Below are 26,640 nucleotides of genomic sequence, written 5' to 3'. Positions count from 1 at the left end.
AAATCAGGGAGGAACATCTTCAGCAATGGAGCAACTGGAATTACACAAATGTCAGGGTGATGTTCATACAGTTAAGGGTGATGGGGCAACTGAAAGTTGCTGTAGTTTTCCCCTTGCCAACACCCACCCATTTGGACTTGTTAATGGTGTGGATTTGCAGTCCTTGCCCAACTTGTGGATATGTTTGCATCCATTATCCCAAGTTCCTGAAGAGGGGAATGGTTTTCTTTATGGAGTTTTCCCCACCTTTAGAAAAGTAGGGAAAATCAAGCTGATTGTAGATCCCACAGGATGGATGATGAACACAGCTGAGTCTCTCATAAACAAGAGGATTTGCTGCTTCCCAAGGTTGTTTTACAAGGAATATAAAAAGATTTCCAGCAGGTCAGGTGTAGAGGACAAGTGCGGTAATGTAACACTGCTCATGGGTGGGAAAGGAAGAAGATTACACTGGAAGAGATTTCTCTGGGATTTGCGTCTCCTGCAGGGACTGGTATCAAATGTTCAGAAAATGGGGAGGAATTTCCACCAAGAATAGTTTTGAAACAGCAACTGGTAATGATACACCCATGACAGATTATATGAAATTCTGGTTATGATGGTGCCCCTTAGGCAAAATTTCCAAAGGTCTGATTGATCCATAGTAATCTCTCTTGGCTTTGCTCCTAAGAATCAGCCTGGCTTTTTGATTTTTGCAGCTCATCATTTAGGCTCTTGCCAGTCTGGTGATTTTTTTTTTTTGAGAGAATAAAACTTGGCATTCCCTGAGTCAAATAAAAGAAGAGGCACTGACTGGATCATAAAATGAGAAGTTGTAGAGCAGAGAATACTTCAATCTGTCAGTAAGAAAGAAATACTCAGTAGCATGATCTGAAGTGTGGATCAATACCAGTTCCAGTGTAAGTACAAATTCTAAGTACCAAGGTTAATTAGTCCAATTAGCAGGAGCAGTGCTAGATTGTCCTCTAAGGCTAATATAAAAATTCAAGAATAACTCAATTTTATGAGTGATAATTCCTTGTATAATGTTTGCTTTGACTCAGGAAGAGATCAGGGCAGGCCTGTGGGCAGTATTATCCTAATTAGGTCACCTCCTGCATAATACTTTTTCAGATGAGCACTAACCCATCATTTAGCTGCAGACCAAGATAGAATGATAACTTCTTCTGGCAAGAAGGGGTGCCAATGTTCTAACAAGTGAGCCTGAATTCCTTTCCAGGATCGTCTCCCAGTTGGTTAGGAAAAAGAAACAAGATGAGGTAAGAAATGCTGGGTGTTGCCCAAGTAAAATAAAAGGTGAGTGGAGATCTGCAATGAGCTCAGGTTTTGACATTTTCTTTGTTTTGTTCCCTCTTCTCCCCTCATCCATAGAGGAAGATCAAAAACATGTCAGACTAGAAAGCCACAGGTATTTCTGTCTTCAGCAAATATTCCAAAGTTGCCAAAATAAAGAAGTATAAAATTATGAGGCTTAGATCCCTAGCAAAGAGGGGAGAAACAAACTCGGGGAGCATTTTTGAGGGATGAGGGACAACCTGTGAGGCTGATTGGGAATAGAAAGAACAGTGAAAAGGTCATGGAACTACAAGTAGGAGTTGCTACTTCTAGTAACTTCAGCAATTTAGTAATTGCTAAAGTGTCAAAGGAAAATTAAATTTGCAAAAGAAGTAGCAAAATATGGAAACTGTGAGTGGTTCCCTTGTGGGCAGGGTAGGATGTAGAAGTTTAAGGATGAGGGACATCTCTGAGGCAAAATATTTACATTGCCCTAAGAATATACCCCAAAATATGTGGCTGAGGAAGGACAGAGGCAGATGGTGAAGGCCAGGGAAGGAATTATGGCCAAGTATTGGCTGTGCCATGTTTATTGCAGAGCCTGGAAGGCAGCCCAAGGCCCACAGGAAGGTCAGACAGAGAAAGGTGCTCTGAGTGTAGGCCATGGAGCCACTGTGGGTGTTTTAATCCTGGCTTAGGCCACCTTGTTCCTAATTAAGGTTGCACAAACCAAGTATTAAAAACCAAGTATCAAACTTTCGAGCATGGGCACCTTTTGTGGAGTTCCTCTTCTGTGGATGCCCAGTTTCAGGCAGCCAGAGCATTCAGAAGTTTGTAAGCATTGGGTGCTCTGCACTGGGCACAGAAAATGCAACAAAAATGCTGCCTGGTCTGAAAAAACAACCAAACACAAATATGCAAGAGTGAGAAAACAAAATGGGTTTGTTACAGGCATTTAACAATTTTGACTTGGATCATGTTACGTCTTATTCTTCGTTACAATATAGAGCACTTGGGAGAGGAGAATTAACAGAATTTATAACTTTAGATCAGCTTAATTTAGATCTTAAAGCCACAAAAGAGCCCCCGGGATTCTGATTCTTCATTCTTCTGATTCTTTCATGAAGCTGAAGGGTGCAAAGGGTTTATTTCATAGGAATTGCAAAAAAAATTATATAATGTGTGTTTTAATACAATTTAATGTTCTGTGGGGAGATTTAGATGAGGAGGTTCACAGGGCTAATTACAGAGACTAATTTTAGCCCTCATTTTAATTAGCATCTCAGGGTTTTATTGTTTACTCATAAAATGCAACCAAAAGCTGGGAGGGAAGGTGTGGCTTTCCCAGGTGTTTTTTTTCCTCTTTTGCAAAGGGTGTGAAGATGGTTTTCACAGAGAAAAAAACCCCTGTGTTAATTTATTATTGATATCTGGACTAAGGAATGAAACAAAATCAATAAAAAATTTAAATATCTGAGCAAATTAAATCCCTCAAGGCAGGGTGTCCATTACAAACTTGACTCTGTCCATAAAAAACCCCTTTGGTTTTGCTTTAGGTTTCTTTTTCCATTTCATGGGACATGGTATTCCTGGTAAGTAGCTCTATCTGAGGTGCAGGGTGGTATTTCATCAATGCAGAATATACTAAAAAAGGGAAAAACCTGGTCCTTTTCTCCTCCTGACTGACATGGTGCCTTATAATGTTTTTATCCAAAAGCAGTAAATTACTAGATTCTTTTTCCTTTCCAAAACAAAACTTTGCCAACTGCAAAAGTTTATCACTTGGAAAGATTTCAAAAATCTTTCTGAATGCGGCCTTTTCCTGAATTATGGATTCCCCATTAAGGTTTGTAAAACAAACCTTAATGGGGAATCCATAATTTTGTTTTACCTGGAGGTAAAACAATTTTAATTGTTTCTATTTCCTGGCTGTGTTTGGGATGAGACACATCATAGTCTCAGAAGAGGGAGTGTTGAAGGAGAGTCCATGAAATCCAGGAAGAAAAATAGACTCTGTGCACAGGAATGTGTGTGCTGACTGTGGATGGATGCAGGTAATTTCCTTGGAGCCACTGTAGGGCAGAGCATTCCTGAACCCTCCACAAAGTATCCTGTGAGCTCCATTCCAGAGTCCCCTGAGGACAAACTCTTCAAAGTATAGTTATGTTATATAAATTAGGTGGTATTATTTTATATAAATTATGTTATATAAATTAGGTTATATAAACTACCTGCCTTCTGATGCAGAGACATTTCAGATCATCTCTGCTTTGATCAAAGATGCTGTTCCATGGCTCCAGAGCAGCCAGGACAGGGCAGAGAGGCTCAGCTCTGCTTCCAGAAAGAAGTGCAGGTGTACTTGTAGATGCTCATCCAAGGTCACACTTTTCCAGCTTTTTCCCCTGTTGACACCTAATTCTGGAGACCTGTTCAACCCAAAACTGTCTATCCTCTATCTAACAACTCTGGTGAGGCTCTACACTTCATAAAGTAGAGATTCTGCACCCAGTTTTGCCTGGGAGCCCTACTTGGGAGATGTTCCCAATTGCAAAGTTCCATGAAAACCCTGTAAAAAAGTAAGACAGTATTACTCAGAACCTAAAGATCCTCTCTGGAAAAGAAGATTTTCTTAGAAACAAGAATCATTAATTCTTGCTGGAAAAACCTGTAAGATTGTCAACCTCTTCCAAATGTTCCGGGGTATCTCAGTACCTTATTTATTTATTTATTTATTTATTTATTTATTTATTTATTTATCTCCAGTGGATTAAGTGTAAGCTGCAAACATTTACGTGCCAGACAATAAAAGGGCTGAGGCAGCAACTGCCAGCTGAGCAGTCACGTAGTGTCCTTCTGGAAATCTGGGAAACTGTCAAGAGCCTGTGCAAGGAGGCTCTGAGTCATGGGAGCAGGGCTGTGGAGCAGCCCCGTGCACGTGTACCAGCTCCCGGGAACGTAGGACACGCTTTTTGGCAGGTGTGTGGGCAGCGGTTGCAGAACACCGAGTGTGGTGTAAATTCACTTTAACAGGTTTCCTAATCGTTGTTCTGGGTGAGCAGGACCATGCCTTTCACTGTCTGAGCTTTTGGAATCAGTTTGGTAACCCGGATTATATAGACAGAGGCAGCTTCTGCTTTCACATTGGGAAGGGATTTTAATTTAACAGAATATCAGTGGGTGTTACAGGCCCCTCTTGGTTGGGATCTGATGCTAAATAAATTCGGACTATAAATATTTATACACACTGTAAATACAGAGGACAATCATCTTAGAGTTCCCAAACTTAATTCCACCAGTTTGGTGCATGCTGGCACCCACAGTGTTAACAGTGAAAGTCACAGCTGCTGACTGTGGGTATAAACAGAGACATCCCTTATTTGTTCACTCCAATACATTCCTGGCTCTTTATCCTGCATCTCCTCGAGGACCGAAACCAAACCCCACATTTTTATCTCCTCCTTTTCAAGTAGCTGCTACATGTACAAGTCTGAATATAGGGCCATGGGAAGAGTTTTTTGTACTTTCAGCCAGCTATGGAGTAACTTGATATTTTCACATGTGCACAAAACCCCACATCTGCAAGAAATTGCGCAAAGTGTTGCATATTTTATTGCCACCACCTCAAGTACTGAACATTGATTTAGGTAAGACTCTGCACATGTACATAGATCATGAGCACATCATTAGCGTGGACACTCTCAGCTTTTATTTAGAGCAAGATAAAGAGTTACAAAATACAATGTGACAGCAGGATAGAAATTATTCCTCCCATTCTTTTATCACTGTCCAATGAATGGCAGTAGTCACATTTCTCTTTTACTTTGGGTGGTTCACCAATTGCCACATGTCAGACAGTTTTAAATGGCAGTTTGGGGCTTGACTGATTAATTTGCAAGATGCTACATGATTTGAAGAATTAGACTTGCATAATTTGGAGTTCTGTGTCAGCCAGAAAACTGCCCACTCTGTGCTTGGGAGACAGGGAAAACGCCTCACTGCTGAGGTGCCTTGGTCAAGAAAGTAGTTTGGCTTTTTTATCTGCCTTTATCTTTCTTTATCTCTCTGTCCTGCCTGAAGTCTGCAGCTTCACCTGAGTGTTTTCAGTCCTTCTCAGAACTGGGAGCTCACACAACGAGCCGTTTTCTTGTTGTTGTCTGGGAAGCTCATTGTCACGAGAGATCGTTGAGACCTGCAGCTGCCCAGCTTCAGGCAGGGACTGGGCGTCACTGCAGGCCACATCTGGGGTTATAGGCCTAAGAAATTCAGAAACATAAATAGAATGTTTGGGGCAAGGGGGAAAAGTCAGGATTTAACTCAGTATTGCATTACAGAGGAGTATGACGGAAATACCCCATCTGTACCACTCCAGACTGTACCATGTCTGCCTGCTGCTTGTACCTTCCTCAAAAGCACCCAAGGCTTGGAATTTTGGATTAAAAATAAAACAACCAGGATTAAGATACTGCTAGATCTCAAGTAGGGCAATGTTTGATTTAAATTGCTTAAATATTTCTGCAAAATTTATGTGAGTTCATAGGAAACTTGGCAGTGCCTTGTCACTGCATTTTATTACAGCTGAGAACTCTTTACCTCTTTATTGCACAGCAGACCTTCACAATATCAGAGATGCTTAGGCTTGGTTTCTGCAGGAGTAGTGTTTAAATAAAGTTAGTTATGTCAACATTGCCTTTAAGCATAGGCTTCTGAATTTTTAGCCAAAGTTGGTGTTAACAGTTATTGCTATTATTATTATTATTATTGTTATTTTTATCACTATTATTACTACTGCTATTACTACAAAATATTTTAATGTTATAGACTCATGAATGAATGAATGACTTGAACAATTAGGTGGTTGCACGGCCTCAGGAACATACAGGAAACTCCGAAACCAACTCTTATCAATATAGAAGCCAAATTAGCTGGCAATAAAGAATGCTTTCTTAATGCATTCTTTCTTTACTCTGATCTGGTGGTATTTTAATCAATTTTTTAGTTAAGAAAGGCACATTAATTTGGCATGCCAGAGTCAAGAAAATTTCAAAGACCAAGAACAACCTGAAGGATTTGGGTGGTGATGAGGCCATTTAGAGGTAACAGGTGGTCTTCCCAGATTTCTGTCTTTATTCCTGTTTGTGTTCAGTGGAGCAGTCAGACCTTGCAAAGGCAGCTCAGAAAGGACAAGAAGGAGCAGGGCTTTTCCTCACGGGCGTGTCCAAGCATCTGAAAGAGGAGGGAACTTGGGATGGGTGTGTTTGGGCGAGGAGAGCCAACCAGCCCTTGGAAGCGCAGGGAGTGGCTTGGAGTGGGGCTGTATAACGGGCAGGCCAGGATGGGCCACCCTCAGCCTGGACAGGGAGCTGGCACTGGAGAATCCCAGCACGGATGGCTCCACAGACTGGCCCCAGCGAGAAGGGGACAGGACCTGTTTCAGCCTTTCCACAGCTTTTCACTTGGGAAGAGATCAGGATCCGCAACGGCCGCGGGCAGGGCCGGGAGCAGTGGCTGGTGGTCGACAGGAAGGTTTATGATGTCAGCCAGTTTTCCAAGAGACATCCCGGGGGCAGCCGGGTTATCAGCCACTACGCCGGGCAGGATGCCACGGTAAGAGCTGGGAAATCAGCGGAGGAAGGAGGACGTGGTGGGGAATCCTGTCTGGTGGTGGTCATCACTGTGCTTGGTCAGAGAGAGGACTGAGAAAGCAGCATGATGACCTTGGGCTGCAAGACATAAGGAAAAGTCCTACAAATATATTTGAACGCAGATCTTCCAAGGATTCCTGCAAAAATCTTTGATCTAGAAGATTTATCTAAAATAATTTGGTGCTTTTTGGCAGGAATAATAAATTCTAAGCAGATCTCCCAGACTATGCTGAAAGGAGATGCTGAATTTCTGAATAGGCAGAAATCTGAGCATTGGAAACATGGGCATAAACTTGTGGGAGATTTAATTCTTGTCACGACAAGACTTTCTGACTTGAAGAAAGTTGCTTAGCCTGTCTTAATTCCTCATGTTTCAGCGTGTGGAATGGGATAGCACTTCTAACTCCCAGCCCAAAATGGACCAGATCAGTTACTTTTCACATTTCATCCCATGCACTCTGCTTGAAACTGGGGCAGAAAAACACCTGGTAATCTCAGAGGAAGCAAAAGGAGAGGTTTGAGTCTTGTTTGGTTTCTCCCGAGTTCACTGACCTTCAGAGCATTGGCCATCCCTGGGATCCTGGTGCTGTTTCCTGCACTTTCTGCCACTGGACTTTTACAGAAGGAGTCAAGGAATGCAGAATTCATGGAATGATTTGTCCCCAAGCTATGTCCTCCTAGCTCCTGCCAGGACCTGCACTTTACATCATTGTACTTATAGACACCCAGGGGCTTTAACCGCAGTGAATGGATTTAAAAAATGACCTTTGATCTTACTTGCTTTTATTGTAGCAATAATTACAATCTGATTTTACTTGATCTTAAAGGTATTTTTAAACCTCTAGGTGTTCTATATCCCTTTGAAGACAGGACCACAACAAGTAGCCAAAATTGTGGGTTCGATGTGGATTTGTTTTGCATCCTAACAACACTTTCTATCTTGCCCTTGCTAATCCTAATAATCCTTTTTCTTTTAAAATGCTGCTTCTCCATATATTCTAAGAAATCCACCTAGAAAAGCAGGACTGGAAGGTGTCTCAAAAAACTACTGGTGCAGGACTTTACCTAAAACCAGGATCCAGGATTTTTTTTTCCAACAACTCTTGACTGCTCTAGAGATCATAATAGTCTATACATAGTGAGAATTTTCTTCCTCTGTGGGGGTTATTTTGAAAATACAAGCCAAGACCATTGCAGAGCATTTAACTGATGTCGAATGTTGTGAGTTATGTGTGTTGTAGGTGATAGTTCTTAAAGTTAATCTCTAGACTTAAGATTAAAGCTAGTAAGATGCTAATCAGGGCCTAAGACCAGGGAGGAGAAAAAACAGGCAGGACTTAAAGGCTTTCAGTGATAAGAATCTGTGATACTGATCTCATGGATAGGAGTTTCTGCTTGAAAGGATTCTGGTTCCTGTTTCCAAACTGCAGTATAGATACTTATGGATTAAATCAGAATTCCTGGCAAGATAGAGGGATATAAAAATGTATAAGGATCTGGAGGATGAGGGGCAAAAAATTATGATGGAAAGATTTCCCCAGTCCTCTTGGTCTGGACAGAGTTGTTCATTTGTCACTGTGACAAAGGGTCACTAGGTGTCTGTAGAAAAGCTCAAATGTCCAAAAAGTCACCCTGTTCTGACTTTTTCTAGACTACAGTACTCAGAGAGAGACTGTCTCCAGCCAAGAGGCTCCAAGGAAGTCCTCTGTCCTCTTCCAGGGATTTGATCCTGACCAGACCTGTGCAGAATATTTGGGTTGTGCTCATCCCTGCTGATTTTCAGAGCCAAAATTAGCAAAACCAGACTGTTCAAAATGAGGATTTTGTTCTATCTGCTCTTTCTGGAAGAAAAAAGGGTATGGCCAGCCTCTTTACCTTTCTCCTGGAAAATCTACTGTGGACATGAGCTAAAGAAGAGTTTTGATTTATCTGGAATCTCATCCTTTTTCCATTGTTTATATTTTATTTGAAACTGTGTTTTGAAATGGTTCTTGGACAGGCACTTTTGTGTCATTAGTGTTCCCACATCTCCAAAACATCAACCTGTTCTGGAAATTAGGAGGGAACTGTAAGAGACACCCAGTTTGTGCTGCTGAATATGAGGCTGCAGCATCTATTTTTGTATGGCCTTAGTGTTGCACAGACAGGATTTCAAAGCCTCATCCCAAGCATGGCAGAGACACACCTCATTCCCTGCTCCTGGGTCCCATCCATAGGGCAGGGCTGCTGGCTGGAGCCTTCTAGGGACAGACTGTGCTGAAACAAGCAGATGAAGGAACAGGTTTCCCTCTGCAAAGGGTTTTTCATCAAACCCTTTCATGTTTATTACCAGCCTCGCCCAGGGGCTTTTATGAAATCTGGGTGCTTGAAACTCCTCCAGCTTCCTTGGGCCAAGCTCCAGTCAATAGGAAACAGTGACAGGAGAGACAAAAATGGACAAGGGGAGCAGGATTTTGTGTTATAATCCAGACTCGGGGAATGAGAGGCTCAGCTCTGGTGTTCGGTCATGCTCCCTCTCTCACTCCCTCCCTTTGTGTTCCTCAGGATGCCTTTGTGGCATTCCACAACGACAAGACCCTGGTGAAAAAGTACCTGAAATCTCTGCTGATTGGGGAGCTGGCACCTGATCAACCCAGCTTTGAGTCTAATAAAAAGGTGAGTGCCCTAGATTCCAGTGGTGGGAATGGCTGGGGGTTCAGCATGGAAGGAGAAGGAAAACAGGAGAGGTAGCAGGAATGGCCTCTGAGAGAGCACGCCTGATGCTGTGGGTGGTGACAGGCAGGCATGGAAATATGACTGTCCCAGCATCACTAAATCCACCCCTGGGAGCAAGGAATGAGCTCCAGAGCTCCAAATCCTGCTCTCTTCTCCTCAACGGGATGTCTCAGAATCAAAGCAAAGTCTGTTGACTTCACGCTTGTTTTGGCACAGAGCCCCTACTGACAGACATCTCCAACTTCTGTGGCTGTTTTGGGGTTCCTGGCTCTGCTCTGTGACATTTTCAAAGTAAATAGTGCATTAACATTCACTTTACCCACAGAAATCCCTCTTGGAGGATTTTCGTGAGCTGCGCTGCACCATTGAGAAGATGGGACTTCTGAGGCCCAATTACTTCTTCTTCTTCCTGATTTTCGTTCACCTCCTGGTCCTGGATGCTGCATCCTGGCTCGTGCTCTGGTACTTTGGCGTATCCCTGGTGCCTTTCCTGGTTGGCATGGTGTTCTTCACCACTGCCCAGGTAAACTGCTGACGGGTGCTCAATGCTGCAGACGCCCTCGGCCCCTCCAGGTGGAGAGGATTAATGGAATGCTCCCATCCCAGGCATTGCCTCTCCTTAGATCCCATTATCTGGCTGAAGATGACAAGCACGTTCTACGTCACAATTTTTGTTGCCTGCAGCAGATCTCATTTTGCTGACAGGCTGCTCCCTCGGGATGGTGGGGTTCTTGTGGAACTGGCTCTTTCACAAGATGGGATGAGCTGATTTAATCACTTACCCAACAAAAAGAAGGAATATTTCATTCTCACCTGCACTTTTGGCTCTCTGTTTCTTCTGTCAGATGGCTCTGGTAGTTTTTTGTCCTTTATGAGTCCCCTCTAGCTCTGAATAGTTTTCTGCTGGATTAGTAAATTCAGCCGTATAAGTAAAGGATCCATTTCAGTGTGGGTGTAGGGAAGGAGGGAATAGGGATTTGTGGCACTTAGATGGGAGAAATTGAAGGGTGTGGCGGAGGAAGGAACATGAGATTTTCTTATTAGCACTGAATGCTTAAGTTTGCTCAGGTCCCCCTGGAGCAGGTGCAAATGAGCTAATTTATTTAATTAATCTGTTTTAATTGCCTAATATCTGCTAAGGCAGATATCCCTCAAAGAGCAGTCTTGTATTTCCATGGAAATATGGAGTGCAGTGAAGCCACAGACTTGCCATGGCTGGTTACTTGGAAATTAATTATTCATGATGGTAGCAACAGAATTCCATGCTGTGACAGTGAAGTTAATTGCAGTGATGCTTCACTGCTTTCCCTGTAATATTCCTGATTAATATCTGGAATTGAGCAGCTCTAGTGGACAGTGGCCTGGGTAGAAGTTCCCAGCCCTATGAGTGTCTCCTGACACATCAGAAGGAGGATGAAACTCACACTATGAAGACAGAGACTCACAAGGGAAATTATTGCAATGAAGCAGTTCTCTTTCCTCAGTGATCCTTTTGTCTCCCAGATCCAGATGGGCTGGTTCCAGCACGATCTGGGGCACTGCTCTGTCTTCAGGAAGCCCAGGTGGAATCGTCTCCTGCAGATTGTGGTGATAAACATGCTGAAGGTAGTGGTGGGAATGTTCTCTGGGGCTGATCGGGACTAAGCAATGGATGGGAGTGTCCCTAAATCCAGGCAAGGTCTCCTGTGAGGGAATTGCAGTAAATAGAGATGGGATCCTTGATATTTCTCCAGTTTGAATCCCTGGTGTTGCCCTTTTCCCCACGCAGGGGCTGCCTGCCAGCTGGTGGAACCACCTGCACAACCAGCACCACGCCAAGCCCAACTGCTTCCGCAAGGACCCTGACCTCAACATGCACCCTCTGCTCTTCAGCCTGGGAAAGACCCTCTCCCTGGAGGTCTGCAAAAGCAGATTTAGTCACAGAAAGCTAGAGTGTGATAAGGGTCTAATATAGAATAATAACAACCCAGATTGTGCCTTGAAACAAAGTGGTTTTTAAGGTCCCTTCCAACCTGGACTATTCTAGGATTTTATGATAATTCCTGAAGTTTTCCAAAATCTGAGAGTCTCGTGTTACTGCAATGCTGAGGCACCCACTCCTGAGAAGCAAAGGCTTAAAATCAGTGCTTAAGTAAGGGCAGGCACCTTGAAGGCAGCTCCAGGGGTGAGTCAGCCACTTGCATTAGAGAGTGGTAGTGAGTCAGATGTTCCCTCTGGATCCTCCTGGCTGCCAGAGCTGTTGGGCACCCAAATCCTTCAGGGCCGGCGGAGCTGCCGCGCACCGAACGCAAACACAGTGAAGGGTTTCCTAGTCCTGAATTTTATGGCTTTCATAAAAAAGAGAAGCTATGAATAGATCCTCCCTGCTTCCATGATGGTTTCTGACAGCATCAGGATAGGCAAGGGCTCGTTTGCCTTCTCCTTGTAATTCCTTTTACTCATCATTTAGTGATGAAACAGCCTCGTTGCAAGATACACCAGCCTCTTAAAATAATGCCTCTCTCTCTTTTACCTGCTGATGAAACTCTCCAAGCCAAATGGAAAATTCCAGCTCTGCTGTCCCAGACAGATTCCTGCAATGGGAGATACAAAATGCTTATTGATGGAAAACCATTGGATTTTGTCAGGGATTTTGGGAAAGAGCTCTCATATAGGAGCATGAACATCCAGAGCAGGCTGGCTGTGCTTCAGTGGGTTTGGTGGAGTGAAAATGTAGAAAATCAGTTCTCATGTCTTCCTGCTTTTTGGCAGGATCAGTGTTAGGCACACTATGGATAGGCAAAGTGGATTTCAGGGCTTTTGTTTATCCAGTTTATTTGTTGCTCCAGTGTTGATCCAGTGCAGAACTGGAGCTCTGGAAGTAGTTTGCTTTAGCTCCTTATTATTTTGTCTTTTGAAGTATTATATTCACAAAAGTTTGGGGTGATGTTAAGAAACTTTTTGCGCAATTGGTGAAAAATTACAAGGTGAAGAAATAAACTTAATTGTGCTTTTTGTGAATATTTAAATATCTTTTCATTTTTCAGCTTGGAAAGCAGAAGAAGAAGTTCATGCCTTACAATTATCAGCACAAGTATTTCGTCTGTGAGTATCCCCTAAAACCATGAGTGCATCTCCTTTCCCACAAAATAAGGGTTTTTAAAGATATTCCCATTGACGTGAGAGCTCCAGGAAGCTTCCTTCACGTTAAAGAAGGTCCCATGAGGAGGAATTACCATTTAAGTGTCTGTTTGGGTTATGAGATGTAGATGGGGGTGCATCAAACAGATACAGGGATGAGGAAGAAATGGAGAAGTGATGAGAAGAAAAGAGGAAGAGATTATGTGGGTGCATGGAGGTTAATATGAGTGAAGGACAGCAATTTTTCTTCTACTGGAAAGAAGAATCATTTTTATGATGCAGTGAAATTACAAATATCTCTCTTTTTCTGTTCTGTCCTTCAGTGTTGGCCCCACTCGCCCTCATACCCTTCTTCCAGCTGTCAACAATCTACTTTGCAATCAAGAGGAAAAAGTGGTTGGTAAGCACTGCTTCCCTGTCTGGAAAACTCCAAAAATGTCAGTGTATCCACCTTCACCTCCTATTGGTCAGGAGGTTGGGGGGTAAGAGAGAAAAAGGATAGAGAAGGCTGATTCTAGGCTTGCTGCAGCAAGAGAAAATAGTTTAGAAGAGGCTTTTTAGCCTTTTAGCAGACAAATAAAAGTTACCAGGAAATTCCCAGACTCAGAGTGTGATGGCAGGGCTGTTTTCTGAAGTTATTGATGGTTAAGTAGGAATATTTCAGGGACACACCCACCTCATGCAGAATGGAGCATAATCCTGATAAATCAGAAATTTGCATATCAGAACATTTTTTAAGCTGCAGTTCAAGAAAAAGGGAGAGGATGGAATGGAGGCATTTAATCAACAAAGGCTGATTTTCATCCTGTTTTGTTTGGGGTTTTTTTGTTTGTTTTTTTTTTACAGGACCTGATATTGGTTGTGACTTTCAACATTCGAGTTTGCCTCATGTATGTTCCTTTAATGGGATTTAAAACCTTCATGATATACTACTGGCTATCCAGGTAACTCAGAGCACACCCAGAGCCCCATAATTAATATTTGTAATTAATACTGAGCTTCAAAAGGAAGAAAAGGAAACTAAAACTATGATTTTCTCAGAATTAAATAGTCCAGAAGAAACAGTTTAACTTCGGGAGGGGGGGTGGTGGCTGCTCAGGAACATCTGCATCTAAAACTTGAGTGGTTCTTAAACTCCAAAAGTGCTTTTTCACTTAAGAAGAGCCATATCCAAGTGTTTTAGTGTTAAATTTGGATGGGATTAGAGATGTGACAAGAGTTTCTGGGTTTATCTGCCCAGGTACCTTGAGAGTAGCTGGTTTATTTGGGTGTCCCAGATGAACCACATCCCAATGGACATTGATTATGACAAGAACAAGGACTGGGTGTCCACTCAGGTGAGAAACTCCTTTCTTCTGGAATACTGGGTCTGCTGGTCTAAATTGTAGAACAAAGACAACGTTGTTATTCTCTTAGATTTACTGTTAATGATGTTTGCCCTTCCATTCATTAAATAAACCTTTCTGTTATATTCAAGACATTTAAAATTTTAGTTGGAAAACAAGAAATCCAGATTTAAAAAATCCTGTTTTTTCGCTGAAAGGCCTTAACATATTTTTCACAACCTTTTCCCCTGCCTATTATAGAAAAGTACTGGTGGTATAACAGCCAATTTCCTTTTTAAGCCAAGTAAAGGGAAGCAAAGTGGGATATCATGATTTTTACCCTACAGGCTGCAAGTTTACTACAGATAAATCTGACAAAATTGCCTGATAAAAAAAGAATATGTAAAGAGAGCTTTGCTCACATCTATCCTGTCTCCAGCAGTATAATCCCACATAGTGGGCTTGCAGCAGTTTCCTGTTTTATCAAGGATGAAAAACTCAGCCTGGCTAGTCTAGACTGTGTTGAATTCCTCAGGGCAATGATGGCTGTAATCCCTGACTTTGCCTTGATTTTTATGCCAGATAAGGGTGGGCAGTGATTGCTGGGGGTTCAATTGTTGGACTTGCAGGAAAATAAAATCTAAATCATCTGGGGGTTTTGGGTTTTTTCCCTCCCAGCTCCACGCAACCTGCAACGTGAACCAGTCTGTGTTCAATGACTGGTTCACCGGGCACCTGAACTTCCAAATTGAGCATCAGTGAGTATCATCCTGGGGGAAAAAATGGGAATCATCTGGGGCAGGGGGGTGTTTTGAAGAGGGAGAAAGCCAAGCCTTGCAATAACTCTCCCTCATCCCATTGTGCAGCCTGTTCCCCACCATGCCTCGGCACAACTACTGGAAAGTGGCTCCCCTGGTGAAAAGCCTCTGTGACAAGCATGGCATTGAGTACAAAAGCAAGACTTTGCTGACAGCCTTTGTAGATATTTTGCAGTAAGTATCAATGAACAAGATGATTTTGCTCTGTGGTGGCAGGTAAGAGACACCCAGGCAGCCATTTCAAATCAACGTCCATGGCGAGATCAAACCTAGAGTTTATTTAGACTTCTCTAAAGTTTTAGAGCTTCAAAGCTTGCTTTTCTCTTCCTTAAATCCTTTCAGCTTATTGCCAGCAGTCAGACTTTGCTGTGAGGTGTCCATGCAATTTAAAATCCATTTCTTTCCCTTTTATTTCTATAACTACAGTTGGCCTTCCACAAATTTGAACTCTGTCTCCTCCTAAGTGATTTTTCCCTTCTGCTCCTGCAGTTCCCTGAAGGATTCTGGGGAGCACTGGCTGGAAGCATATCTGCATGGATAGAAACTGGCAACTCTCCAAGGGAATCCCTTCACCACACAACTGCTGCCAAAAGCCAGGACACATCCCTGTGCATGTCCTCAGGCATGGGAACTCAGGAGCTGGGCAAAGTTAATTTCAGTAAGAATTAAATGGGAAAGTGGCTTCAAGATACATTTTTACCTTGTTCCCCACCATGAACCTCTGTTTTTTCCTGCTCTCAATCTCTGAATTCAGAGATGGGCTTTTAAACTTGGGGAGAAATAGCTCTTGAATCAGCTTGACCAGTTTAACTTTATTGGAAGTGCCAGCTCCTTGCTTATGGAATAGGTTTGAAAGGAAATTCTTCTCCAAATCGTAGAATCCTGGAATGGTTTGGGTTGGAAGGGACCTTAAAGATCATCTTGCTGCACCCTCTGCCATGGGCAGGGACACTTTCCACCAGACCAGGTTGCTCCAAGCCCTGTCCTTGGCCTTGAACAGTTCCAGGAATGGGACATCCACAGCTTCCCTGGGAAAACTGCTCCAGTGCCTCACAATAAAGAATTTCTTCCTAATATCCAATCTACACCCATCCTCTGTCAATTCAAAACTGTTGTCCTTACAAGTCCTGATAAAAACTCTCCATCTTTCTCACAAGTCTCTTTCAGTATTAAGGTCTCCTTTGTGTTCTTGGCTCAGTGGATCAGTGAAAAAATGCAGGAAAAGTGCAGGAAGTCAGGAAACATTAGGCCAGAGGGATTTTTTTTAATTTTAATTTTCTTGAACAGATCAAATAAATGTACAAAGAACAAGGTAGCCTCTGGGGCACGTCCCCACCACTTCTGGCCAGCTTGCTGTGACTGTTAAGGGTTGTAACAGGTTCTGTTCCTGGATTGCAGGGTCAGGCAGATCAGCTGGGGGCTGCTGACACCTGCAGTAGCCAGTGTGAACACAGCTGGCGTGGCATGTGGTATCTGTAGGCATAAATACAGGTCTGGGTTCTAACTGAGTGCTGACTGTGCTGTCAGATTGGATTTCTGGTGCAGACCAGCTTTGAATCAGGCTGAGAAGACAAAGCACTGAGGAGTAGGTCCAGATTTCAAGGGTATTTAGGGTACTCCTGCTTTTATATATATATATATATTACATTTTATCTAAAAGTTTACCTCTTGGTGGTTTAGTACAATTAGTTTTACTAGAGAATTATGAATAGGTCATGAATTTTAGATTGAAGTCACAGCCTGTTTTAGAAGAAGCTCTGCTTTATCTTGCTGATTTTGAAAAGCAATTATGATTCAATGACATTTCATAATGCCACTTAGAGCAAATATATTCCATTATGGGACTGGCAGAACCCATGTGGTACTGAACCCACCTCACCGACCCAAAACCAGAAAGGTTTTCATGGCAAGAACCTGTAGTGGCAAATAAAGAGATAATTTGCCCATAAAAGCAAAGGCCACATGGTTCCTCTCCTCTGCCTTCACACCCAGAACTTTCAGTGGAGAAATCACCCACAGGAGGAAGATGTGGAAGATTTAAAAGCAGCTCACTTGAGTTGCAATTTGCAGACAGCAACACCCCTCTTCTGGGTAACAAGATCAAGCCCAACAAACAAAGCAGGAGATTGCAGTTTTTATTCTTCTCTTTGTCTTTTTTCCAGAACATCTCATTCTTTTTATTTATATTTTTATGTGTATGTGCATGTACCAATAACACCGTTCTGGATGTATCATAAGAATGGTAGACAGATGTCTTTGAAAGGGGTCCTGTTTAAAAAAGTAATTGTTAAAAAGTGTTTAAAATGTAGTTTGGAAATCCCTGCTAACTAATAACTAGAGCAATTAAGTGTTCCCAAATCCAGGGCTCCTTATTATGGTGATATCCATAATTATTTGCAAAAGCAGAAACATTATATAATTATTTAATGGATAATAATGTCCTAAGATGAATGCAGGGATTTCATGGTACTACATAAAGACATTTTAAAATTGCTGTCCTGCTGAAGGTAATATAAATATTAAGAACTCCTCCTTTTTTTTACCAGTGAGACTTGAAAGCTGTGCTGATCCTGTGAAATCAATACAAAGCTGAATCAAAAGGGTTCTTTGTCGTGTCAGTCTCATAAATTAAACTGATCATTTGTACTGTTTAATTAGAATTCTGCTTATTTGAATGTCATTATTATTGATTCTTTTTCAAATCTGGTTTTAATGAAAACATTTCTGTCTCTATTTGTCTCAACAGGCTGCTCTGTGTTGATAATAATTTCTTTATCTTTTTAATAAAGGTTATTCACAGTGGAGCTGGTTTACCTTGGTTAAATTCTAACATGCATTACAAAGTCCAAAGGGTCAGGTGAGAATTTTAATATTCCCCGAAAGACAATATTTGCCATCTAAAGTACCTTGAAGAGACAAGGAAATTAGGGAGATGCTTTGCAGAATCCTCCTGGCTGCTGGAGTTTGGTGCTGAGATGCTGCTGGAAGTGGTTTCCCTTTTCCAGGTAGATCAAAAGTTCTTTTGTATCTTTTTGTTCTTCCCTCAGGCCCCAGATTTAGGGATGCAATGGGATAAGATGCTTTGGGTGGAATCCGATGAAGAGGATTTAAAAATGGAGAGAACAACTCCTGCTCTGTGTGGCAGCATCTCAGTCCAGCACCTCTTTTCCTGAGTGTAAAATTATTCACTTAGGCACTGATTCCTCTTACCAGCCACCCCTGCAAAAAAACTCCTTCAGTTTTATTGCCTAAAAACTCTTGAATGGTTGTTTGGAGGGCAACTTGTAGCCTAGCTTGAAGGAAATTGCAGTTTGTGTGTCCATAAAGAGACAGCCAGAAACAGAGGTTGTATTTACACTGAACTCCAAAAAAACAGGTGACTATTCCAGCTTGCCACCTAAAATGCCTTTTTATCAGGTGCTGCCCACAGAAGGTGTGTTCTGCTATTACTCCTCAGCCCAAAGTGCTGAGCTGTGCTCCCCTGCAAGTACAGAGCTGCCTCTGTCTGAGAAATTTTCCTCTTATCTCCCACCCGAGGGTGGGGCGTGCTTGGTTTTCCTGGCTGCCATCCCCCTCAGGGACCTCATCCCATGGGCATGCTTGGATCACACTCTTAAAGTCAGGACTGTGCTTTCCAGAGGATATTTATGGCTGTTTTCTCTCAAAAATGGAGCTGGGAGAAGCAATGCTGCATCCTTTGTAAATAAACTTACAAGAGCAATGTGGTACCTAAGGCTTCACCTCAGGCTGTGGCCATTCAGTTCAACTTGTCCCTTAGGAAATTCCTCAACTCCTCCATGGATTGTGGCAGGTTTGCATCAAAATATTAATTCTTTCACTCTGCTTCAAGTCTTCTTAACTGGGGAATGGTGAGGATGTTCCACACTTAAGCTCTTGGCCTCCCAAGGGTATTTTTCTGTTTTCTTAGAAAAATATAAATGCATCTTCCTTATATCCTCTTGGTGATAGATGAGGAAAAATCAAGTGAAATGATCTTTACTGATTTGTCTGGTCACTAAAGTCAATCTAGTTTGAAAAAAATAATTTTTCCCTAACAGCTCTATATTCTCTCTTGGAAGTAACACCTGAAAACACATAAAAACAGATGTGAAAATAGACCTTTTAGGGATGGTTTAGGTTCTGGAAATGGTCTAGAACTCTCCCTACTGACTGTTCCGTCCCTACAAATATTTACCACTCAAGTCTTATTTACCCTATCTGTGTGTTTTATCTGCAGGGTGGTTAGGCTTAGAAGGGTAAATATGTTTATATTTGAAATTTTGATTTTGTGGGAGTATTTTTTCCATTGAAAAAAAACCCCAATGCTCAGCCACCATGCTATCTTTTTGTGCCAATTAATCCAGTTTATTGATTGAATGTGTTGACACAAAGGTGCCCACTGGAGCTGTTATTCCAATCTGTAATGAGTTAGAAGAGATTCAGTTTAAATGTATTCATGAAATAAAAACAAAGGCATTTTTTAAAGTACTATCCCTTATTTTTGGGGGGTTTTAATAGTATATAACACCTGAAAAAATCCAGCAAAAACATCCAGAATCCAGTCCTGTGAGGAGATTATTGAGCAAGAACAAGCTAATTATGCAAATAAAGCCCATATTGCCTGCAAGAATTGCTGCACACAGCAATCTGCATGACCTTCATTTTCACTCTGACTCATAATTCCACTTTTGGGAGCAGAACTGTGCACACCAGTTGGATCCCAGTCAGTGAAGGGCTGGGGTTTGCTTACGTGGGCTTTTCTACACTTTCACAACCTTTTGGATCAGTGTCATGTTCAGTTCATGGTCTGTGGGGTATCCAGCACAACAAACAGGCAGGAGAGGGCAAAAGAGAGACCACATCAGATCAGAGCATTATCCCAGTGCCCAAAAGTAGAGGCCTGAAGAAAGAAACAAACCCAGCTTCAATAGGGATTAATTAGTGTTTATTTTATTATCCTACATGGGCTGAATCCACAGGGACTTCCCCCCTTTGGGAAGAGGCAGCTCTGATTTAAAGGGTGGTTCTTCTCAGGAATTACTCATTCCACTTCCACTGATTTATTAGGACCTTTGGAATTGCATCCTCATGCCAGAGGTCCCAAATATTCATTTAACCTTCTTCTGTTCCGCCGGAATGATGAAATAGCCTAAACCCCTTTGGGCTGTTGCAACAGTGGATTTACCAGGCTTTGGCTCCTCATGAAGCTGAAAGAGGATTTGTGGTTTTTATTTTTGTCTTTATTTTCTTGTTGATGTGCGTGTTAGATCTACACACACCATGACCAAAAAAAAAAAAACCATCAAATAAAAAACTCCACACCAAACCCAAAGCTCACATAAAAATTACATATTAAAATATCTATGCCCTAAAAACCAAAACAAAACAAAATGAAATTTCAAACTAAGATTTCCTGCATTCTGTGTGTTATGTCAGGGAGAGAGGAGCCAAACAATTTTGGAATGTTCTACTTGGGCTTTTTCAGGGAAATGGGACACAAACTCCAGCTGGGAATTTCTGGTGCTGTGTTTCAACACCCCATTGTGAAGCTTCAGTTTGCTGAATCAGAAATCCATCAGCTGTGCACAGTAAAGTAAAGCAGGCAGGGACTACCCAGCAAAATGCTCATTAAAATTATTTAAATATCAGCTGTGGGACATGAGCTAAAAGTGTGATATTGCAGCACACAAAATTTGCTCAATATAAGTGGTGGTGATGTAAGATTTTTAACCCTAGAATTGAAGTTGCAGGCTTTGTGTGAGAATGAAAGAGATGCTCTCAGGGTAGTTTTAAACCCTCTTTTATTAGCCCACCTCTCCTTTTTATTGCTCCTACTAACTCTTAAATGAAAAAATCCCTTGAGTAAGAAGGTGAAACGTGCTGACAGCCAGTGAGGTGAGAGAAAACTCTGCCAATGTGACCATCCACCCAACAGTCCTGAATTCTGTGGTCTCTGGAATGAGGTGAAATCCAGTAGTGCCTAAGAATGTAGTAGAAAAAGTACGGAGGAAACTTTTCCCTGACTCAAATAAGGTATTATTGGGGTTGTAATGTACAGTTTGAGCACCTCTCTCAAATGTGTCCCCTCCAATGAAAAATCTCAACTCCTCTTTGTCCTTTAAGCCTTTTAATTCCTTGCAGCATGGCCCTGAGTATTTTGACTGTTTATATTTAAAAATAGTTGATGATGAAAGGCCCTGTGTTATATCTTTAACCAGCATCCCCTTTTTTTCAGTGTAAACTCTTAATTTGCATCCTTGCTACACTCCCCAGTCCAAAATCTGAATATCCCTGGATAGTTTCACTGCCTGTGTGAGTTATCTTGCCACCTCTATCTCTCCCTAATAACACCTTGGGAAGGGATTTACCTCTGGGCTACTCTCTCCAGTTTTGTTACTACTGGGATTCTGCCATTTTTTCTTCCCCCACAAAGCTGGTTTGAAATAAATATTGGGGGGGGGGAATATCCAGAGTAATATGTGAATTTAGGCAGCTGGGCTCAATAAAATCTGCTGGTATTTCTTACCATGAGTATACCCAGTGACTTACAGAGCAGAGGAGGAGAGATCCCAGCTATTGTCCTGCAAATTTGTTGTCAGTGTGCCAAGATAACAGATACCATGCCAACAAATCCAAGCAGCTGGCTTTTCCAGGGAGCTGCACAAGATTCCAGTTCCCCATCCTTGTATTCCTGGTATTATGGTGCCTTTCAGGCCTTGATCAGCACCAACTCAATCCTTTCAAGTAGCCAGGGCCTCACTGCCCTCACAGGGAAGAATTTCTTCCTAATATCCAATCCAAACCCATCCTCTGGCAATTTGAAGCCATTCCCCAGTGTCCCAGGAAATAAAAACCTTCCATTTTTCTCTTAATGAAAACATGGCTTTGGGAAAAAAAATCTATGGACTATGATTTGCTTTGGTGCTGCTTCTTCAGGGCTGCAATCCCTGTGGAACAGAAGATTCCTGGAAAAGGAATTCTCTCTTGACTAACAAGCTCTTAAATATGACCTCAGATATTAAAAGCAAGTTTGAGGCATAGCTGCCTCCTTCATGCAGTGTTTTATTGTCTGCTGTCACTCTTCAGTTGCATGAACCAGGGTGTGCCTGGTGTTCTTGTCTGAATCTGTACACAGCAAGATAATCCCTCTTGTCTCTGCAAAGAAAATCTTTTAACAAGTTTCCCACTGGGAGACCTGGAACCTGGCAAGCCCAGAACTCATCTCTAAGCTCAACTTGGCTTCTGGGTCGCTGCTTGACACTTTTAGCATCATTCCCACCTGGAATTGGGAGTAAACCTTGCCTGCTCTAGGTGCACTGGTGCTTACTAAAGCTGAATATTGGCTGCAGCTGTGTGCTCCCCCCTGCTGGTAAATGCATCCAGCTGACCATGGAATACATGTCAGGATTATTCTTTGCATTTTCTAAACCCAAAATGTGAAATCATTCATTTTGGAGTGTAATCCTCAGCTACTGGGGGTATTTTATTTGACTCCCTCAATTCTGGGGTCAGCAGTTCCCCTTATGACTTGAAATCAAATAAAAACTTCTTAAAAATTTATTTTCCAGACGATTTCAAAAGAGTGTTTGCTTGAATGTGGATCTGGATCAAACCACTGTTATTTTCTTCACTCCTGAGGGAGAGGTAGCTGAATTTCTAATTGATTGATATTTGGACAGCTAAGGAGAGGAAGGTTAGAGAGCCTCGAGAATTGAATCAGCTGGAAGTGTTCTCAAGGAAAAAAAGCAGGGAAAGGACGAGGAAAAATTATCCAAGTTTGTCCCCATGTGGCAGAATCCTGCTGTTGCACCTGGAAATGGGCCAGTTTTTCCTTTTCTTTGGATGAATTCCTCCCTGTAACAGGTGCTGTGAATAACACAGAAATGTTCTCCAAATCACAATAACAAATGACGATACAAAAAACCCCCTTAAATATAGTGCTGTGAATAATGCAGAAATGTTATCCAAATCGCTACAACAAATGACAACATTAAAAAAAAATCTTTCTCCTGGGTTACATTTGCATTAGGTGTATTTGATAATGAAAAGATGCAGCAATTGTAACACTTTATAGCAGCTTTGCAGCTGGAGCTTTTCAATCGAAGCTCTGCTCTGGGAGTAAAAGAACCCAAATTATCTCCAGACAAGAATTCCAACTTTTAAGTAGCTCATGAAAGAGAGGAAAAATGAGATGAAAACTCTAATATTTTTTGGTGGGTTATTTTGAAATAATGGTGGATTTAGAAGCTAGGACTACACAGGACTTAAAATTCACAAATTTCATCCCCCCCAAACGTGTATATTTTAGAGAAGACATTCCATCTCCTGAACAAGAAGGATCATTGTCCACAGGAAATTTCGGAGTGTGAGAATTTGGCTCACTTGTTTTGCCACCACCAAATCGTGAGGGTTTATGCATAAAGGAGAGGCCTTGTCTGCCTGCAGCCGTGACAAGGAGGTTCAGCCCATGGCCTCACGTTTATCGTAGCTGTTCCCAGTGATGTGCAGGCCTGCTCCTCAGCTCCTGTTTGGTGGGGATACCTTTGGATGCTGTGAGGGTGTGCCAGTGTCCAAGAAGACAAATGGCACCTCTGAGGTGATTTTTTACCACAGGAAGTGTTTGCTACCCGGTTTTTGGTGCCTCGTTTTCTGAGGGGGAGAGCCTCGGAGTTCGGATAACAGGTCAGAGTCCTTGAGTTCCCTTCTCCTCCTAAACCTCTTCCCCAAGGAAAGGAACTCAGGAATAGCTGCATGGCCTCTCAAAAAAGCCTTTTCTTTCAATCCATCTTATAAAAAATAGAAGGGGATGTGGTGTTTCCATTGCTTGCTCCATGTGAGAGACCAGCAGTGGCTGGGCCTGACTCAGCCTTGCATGGTTAAACTCATTCCTTTGCTTCCCTCTGCAGCTCCCAAAACCTTGCCATGCCTCTTCCAACAGGAAATTTAATTTCATTGTGTCCCTGATATAATCCCTAAAGGTGCAAATTAATTACTGAGCCTGTTGTCCTTTAATTAATTACCCTATTGTTGTCCCAGAACAGGGGAGATCCCATTATGGTAAAAGTTGTATTTGCAGATCCATGTGTATTTCCATCCATCATCCTGGGATAATCCCAAGATTTCTGTTCCATGCCCAAAGCACAGGACCTGGAGTGCTTTGGTGCCTCCTCAGGCAATCTGTATTTGGTGCCTCCTGTTTGCAATCTGTAATCAATCAGGACATGAACAAAGGTTATGGTTTTAGCTGCTCAGGGCTAAGATTATCCAATTAGTACTTGAGAAGTATCCCACAGGCACAGCCCAAGGCCTCTGTTTGTCTCATCAAGGATTAGGAGCAATTAAGGGAAGTCAATTGCAATACTGGCATAATATCCACTAATATCCATCTTGCTGGGCTGGAGCAAAAGGATTTATAATGCAATTTCCTTCCAAGGATAACACTCCAGGTGGCTCATGGAGCACCTAAGAAAGATCCCATACTTGAACAACAAAGCATTCCAACCACTTAACGTATGGAACAGTAATCCATGAATCCAAATAAACATCTAGTCCCTTAATGGACTTGTCTCAGTAAGAATCCCTCAGTTCAAGGATGTAGAACTGAGAGGAAAAGGACTGCACATGAAAATTCACCTTGAATCTACACTTTGCATGGTTTTTATTCTCCATATAATATATTTTATATAGATAGATATAGATAGATAAATTTTATTCTCCATTATTATTATAATTTTCCCAGTTACTTTCTGAGTTTGCTTCCCTCAGAAGCTGCTTTATCTGGCTCATTTCATTATATTTTAAAGATGTCTTTTTCCCCCTAAAACTTTTGCTCTTGTGTTTTGCTTAGGTAGTTTTAAATGGTGCATACTCTGATAATTTCTATGTACATTTACTCTTTATTTACTGACTCATTGTCAGAATCAGAAAAAGCTTAAGTAAAAAACAGCTGGGAATCGTTAAATTGTATTTTTACCGATATTTCTTTCAATAATACAGGTTAGTTTTGATTGAAGAGCATAAAATAATACTCTAAAAAAACCCAAGGGAGCATTAAATAATCTGGTCAGCATTAATAATCATTAGTGATGGCAGGGTTTTAGACTTTGAGCAATTGGTTGTCTACAGCAAATAATTAGATTCTTGAGATAACTTATCTGATGACATTGGAAAAGGATAATGATAAACCATTGCTGACCCATGTAAGCTCTGCAGGGATTGTGCAAGGAAATATTTAAATATTTGTTATACTTAATGAATGTTTCTGTTCTACTGAATGTTTGAAACCCATCAGTCTTTTTCTTAACGTGCATTCCTTAACAATTTTAACCTTATAGATTCTTTAAATGTTTTTTGGAGAAGATAATTAAAGGTTCTGCCTGAAAAATGAGACATTTTGATTATAGGTAAGGAGAATAAAGGAAACTTTGAACTGAATTGCTGGTTTTGTCCCTGAGCAAGAGCAATGATACATTTACCCTATATGAAGATATTTATGATTTAAAACCCTCCTAAAGGAGGCACTACAATGCAACACTCACTTATCTGTGCTTAACACCCCTTCTATTGATTGATTGAATTTATTATCTGCTTTTTATATGTTGGACACTACTATGAAAGGAATATATAATTATTTTTAGGGTTCCTAATAGATGGGCAAGAAGTTTCCAACAGATATTGTTATTACAGATATGCAAAGGCACAGGTTTTGATTGTCTGAGTTGTAGCCCTTATTTTACAACACTGAAATTGCAGTTACTAAATCCCTGTGGTTTCCAGAGCGAGCTGCACTTGTGCACCCGGAGATGTGAAGTTAGTGTGTCCTGAGCCTATGTCACCTATGCAAATTTATGTTTCCAAATGCAACTGCAAGCCAAAATATAGATAAACTAGACACTTTATAGGTTGTTTTAGATAAATTCTGTTTGACAAACAAGGATGGTGTGGTTTAGATGGCATTAACTTTCCATTCCTTGCCCTTCACAGGGATGCAGGAGGAGGAAGACCCCAAAAGAAAGGATGGGTTGTGATGAAATGTGGATCCAGCCACTCCAGGTGAATCAAGGCAGTTAGGTAAGCCAGGTGGTGCTGGGCACAGGTTGAGCAAGGAACTGGTCCAGCTACAAAATACAGTTCCTCCCTTTTGATCTTGATAATGGCTCCTGAGTGACAGGATGAATTATATCCCTCAGCTCCGCTCCCCCTCGTTTCCCTCCAATAAAAGTGACAAGATTGTCCTCATGGAGTGAGTGGGTGTCTGGGATTTTGTAAGACAATTCTACGTGTGGAAAGCACCAGTTCTTGCTTGAGACTGGCTGAATAACTTGACTGGGGTTTTAATGTTCTCTCTCCCATGGGGAGAATAAAGGACAATCATTTAGGCTCCTTCTGAAAGGTGAGGAAGTTTTAAAAGCTAATTGTAAGAGTGTAATTCTGCAAAGGGGTATTTTAATTATTTGATTTTCTATTTCAACTGCTTCTGCAGACTTTTTCTGAAAGCACAGTTCCTTAAAGAACTCCATTATTTCACTTATGAAAGAGAAGATGAGCTTAACTGGTCACTGTCCACAACAAAGGGAAGGAATACAAAGAAATGCTGGTTAGAACTCAAATACTCCAGCTGTCTTTAAATCTAAAACTTGTGCTGCCTGCAGCAATGACTTTTTAGAAAAAGAACCTTGTCAACAATAGCACTGAAGGACTCCCCAAACCAGATTCACCTTGTCCATCTTTATGGAGTCAAGCATC

The 26,640-nt window shown here is 41.7% G+C and overlaps 1 protein-coding gene across 4 annotated transcripts; it reads left to right on the top strand.

The window, feature by feature from the left end:
* Positions 1 to 1,265: 1,265 nt before the first annotated feature.
* Positions 1,266 to 26,051, top strand: LOC129122145 (acyl-CoA (8-3)-desaturase-like). 4 transcript variants are annotated; one of them, XM_077179627.1, is made up of 12 exons: positions 1,266 to 2,867; positions 9,462 to 9,572; positions 9,958 to 10,155; positions 11,136 to 11,237; positions 11,401 to 11,529; positions 12,659 to 12,716; positions 13,076 to 13,152; positions 13,599 to 13,696; positions 13,993 to 14,089; positions 14,756 to 14,835; positions 14,944 to 15,069; positions 25,879 to 26,051. In XM_077179627.1, the coding sequence occupies exons 1-12, from the start codon at positions 2,856 to 2,858 to the stop codon at positions 25,949 to 25,951; spliced, it is 1,161 nt and encodes a 386-aa protein (XP_077035742.1). In that variant the 5' UTR covers positions 1,266 to 2,855; the 3' UTR covers positions 25,952 to 26,051. The 4 variants fall into 4 exon arrangements, with proteins under 4 accessions (XP_077035742.1, XP_054491729.2, XP_054491730.2 ...); XM_054635754.2 differs by lacking the exons at positions 1,266 to 2,867; positions 25,879 to 26,051 and adding exons at positions 5,975 to 6,879; positions 15,385 to 17,699; XM_054635755.2 differs by lacking the exon at positions 1,266 to 2,867 and adding an exon at positions 6,978 to 8,773 and having other exon boundaries at positions 25,879 to 26,050.
* The last annotated feature ends 589 nt before the right edge of the window (positions 26,052 to 26,640 follow it).

The sequence above is a fragment of the Agelaius phoeniceus genome, chromosome 6 (genome assembly GCF_051311805.1).
Source record: "Agelaius phoeniceus isolate bAgePho1 chromosome 6, bAgePho1.hap1, whole genome shotgun sequence".
Classification (NCBI taxonomy): Eukaryota; Metazoa; Chordata; class Aves; order Passeriformes; family Icteridae; genus Agelaius; species Agelaius phoeniceus.
The sequence above is the reverse complement of the archived record's forward strand: the minus strand, read 5'-3'. Positions and strand labels throughout refer to the sequence as shown.

Bases quoted from the DNA above. Each gene is read 5' to 3' on its own strand.
- LOC129122145 (XM_054635754.2), top strand. From the start codon at position 6,661: ATGGCTCCACAGACTGGCCCCAGCGAGAAGGGGACAGGACCTGTTTCA. The intron at 6,880-9,461 runs GTAAGAGCTGGG...TGTGTTCCTCAG, and splicing joins ACGCCGGGCAGGATGCCACG to GATGCCTTTGTGGCATTCCA. The intron at 11,238-11,400 runs GTAGTGGTGGGA...TTCCCCACGCAG, and splicing joins TGGTGATAAACATGCTGAAG to GGGCTGCCTGCCAGCTGGTG.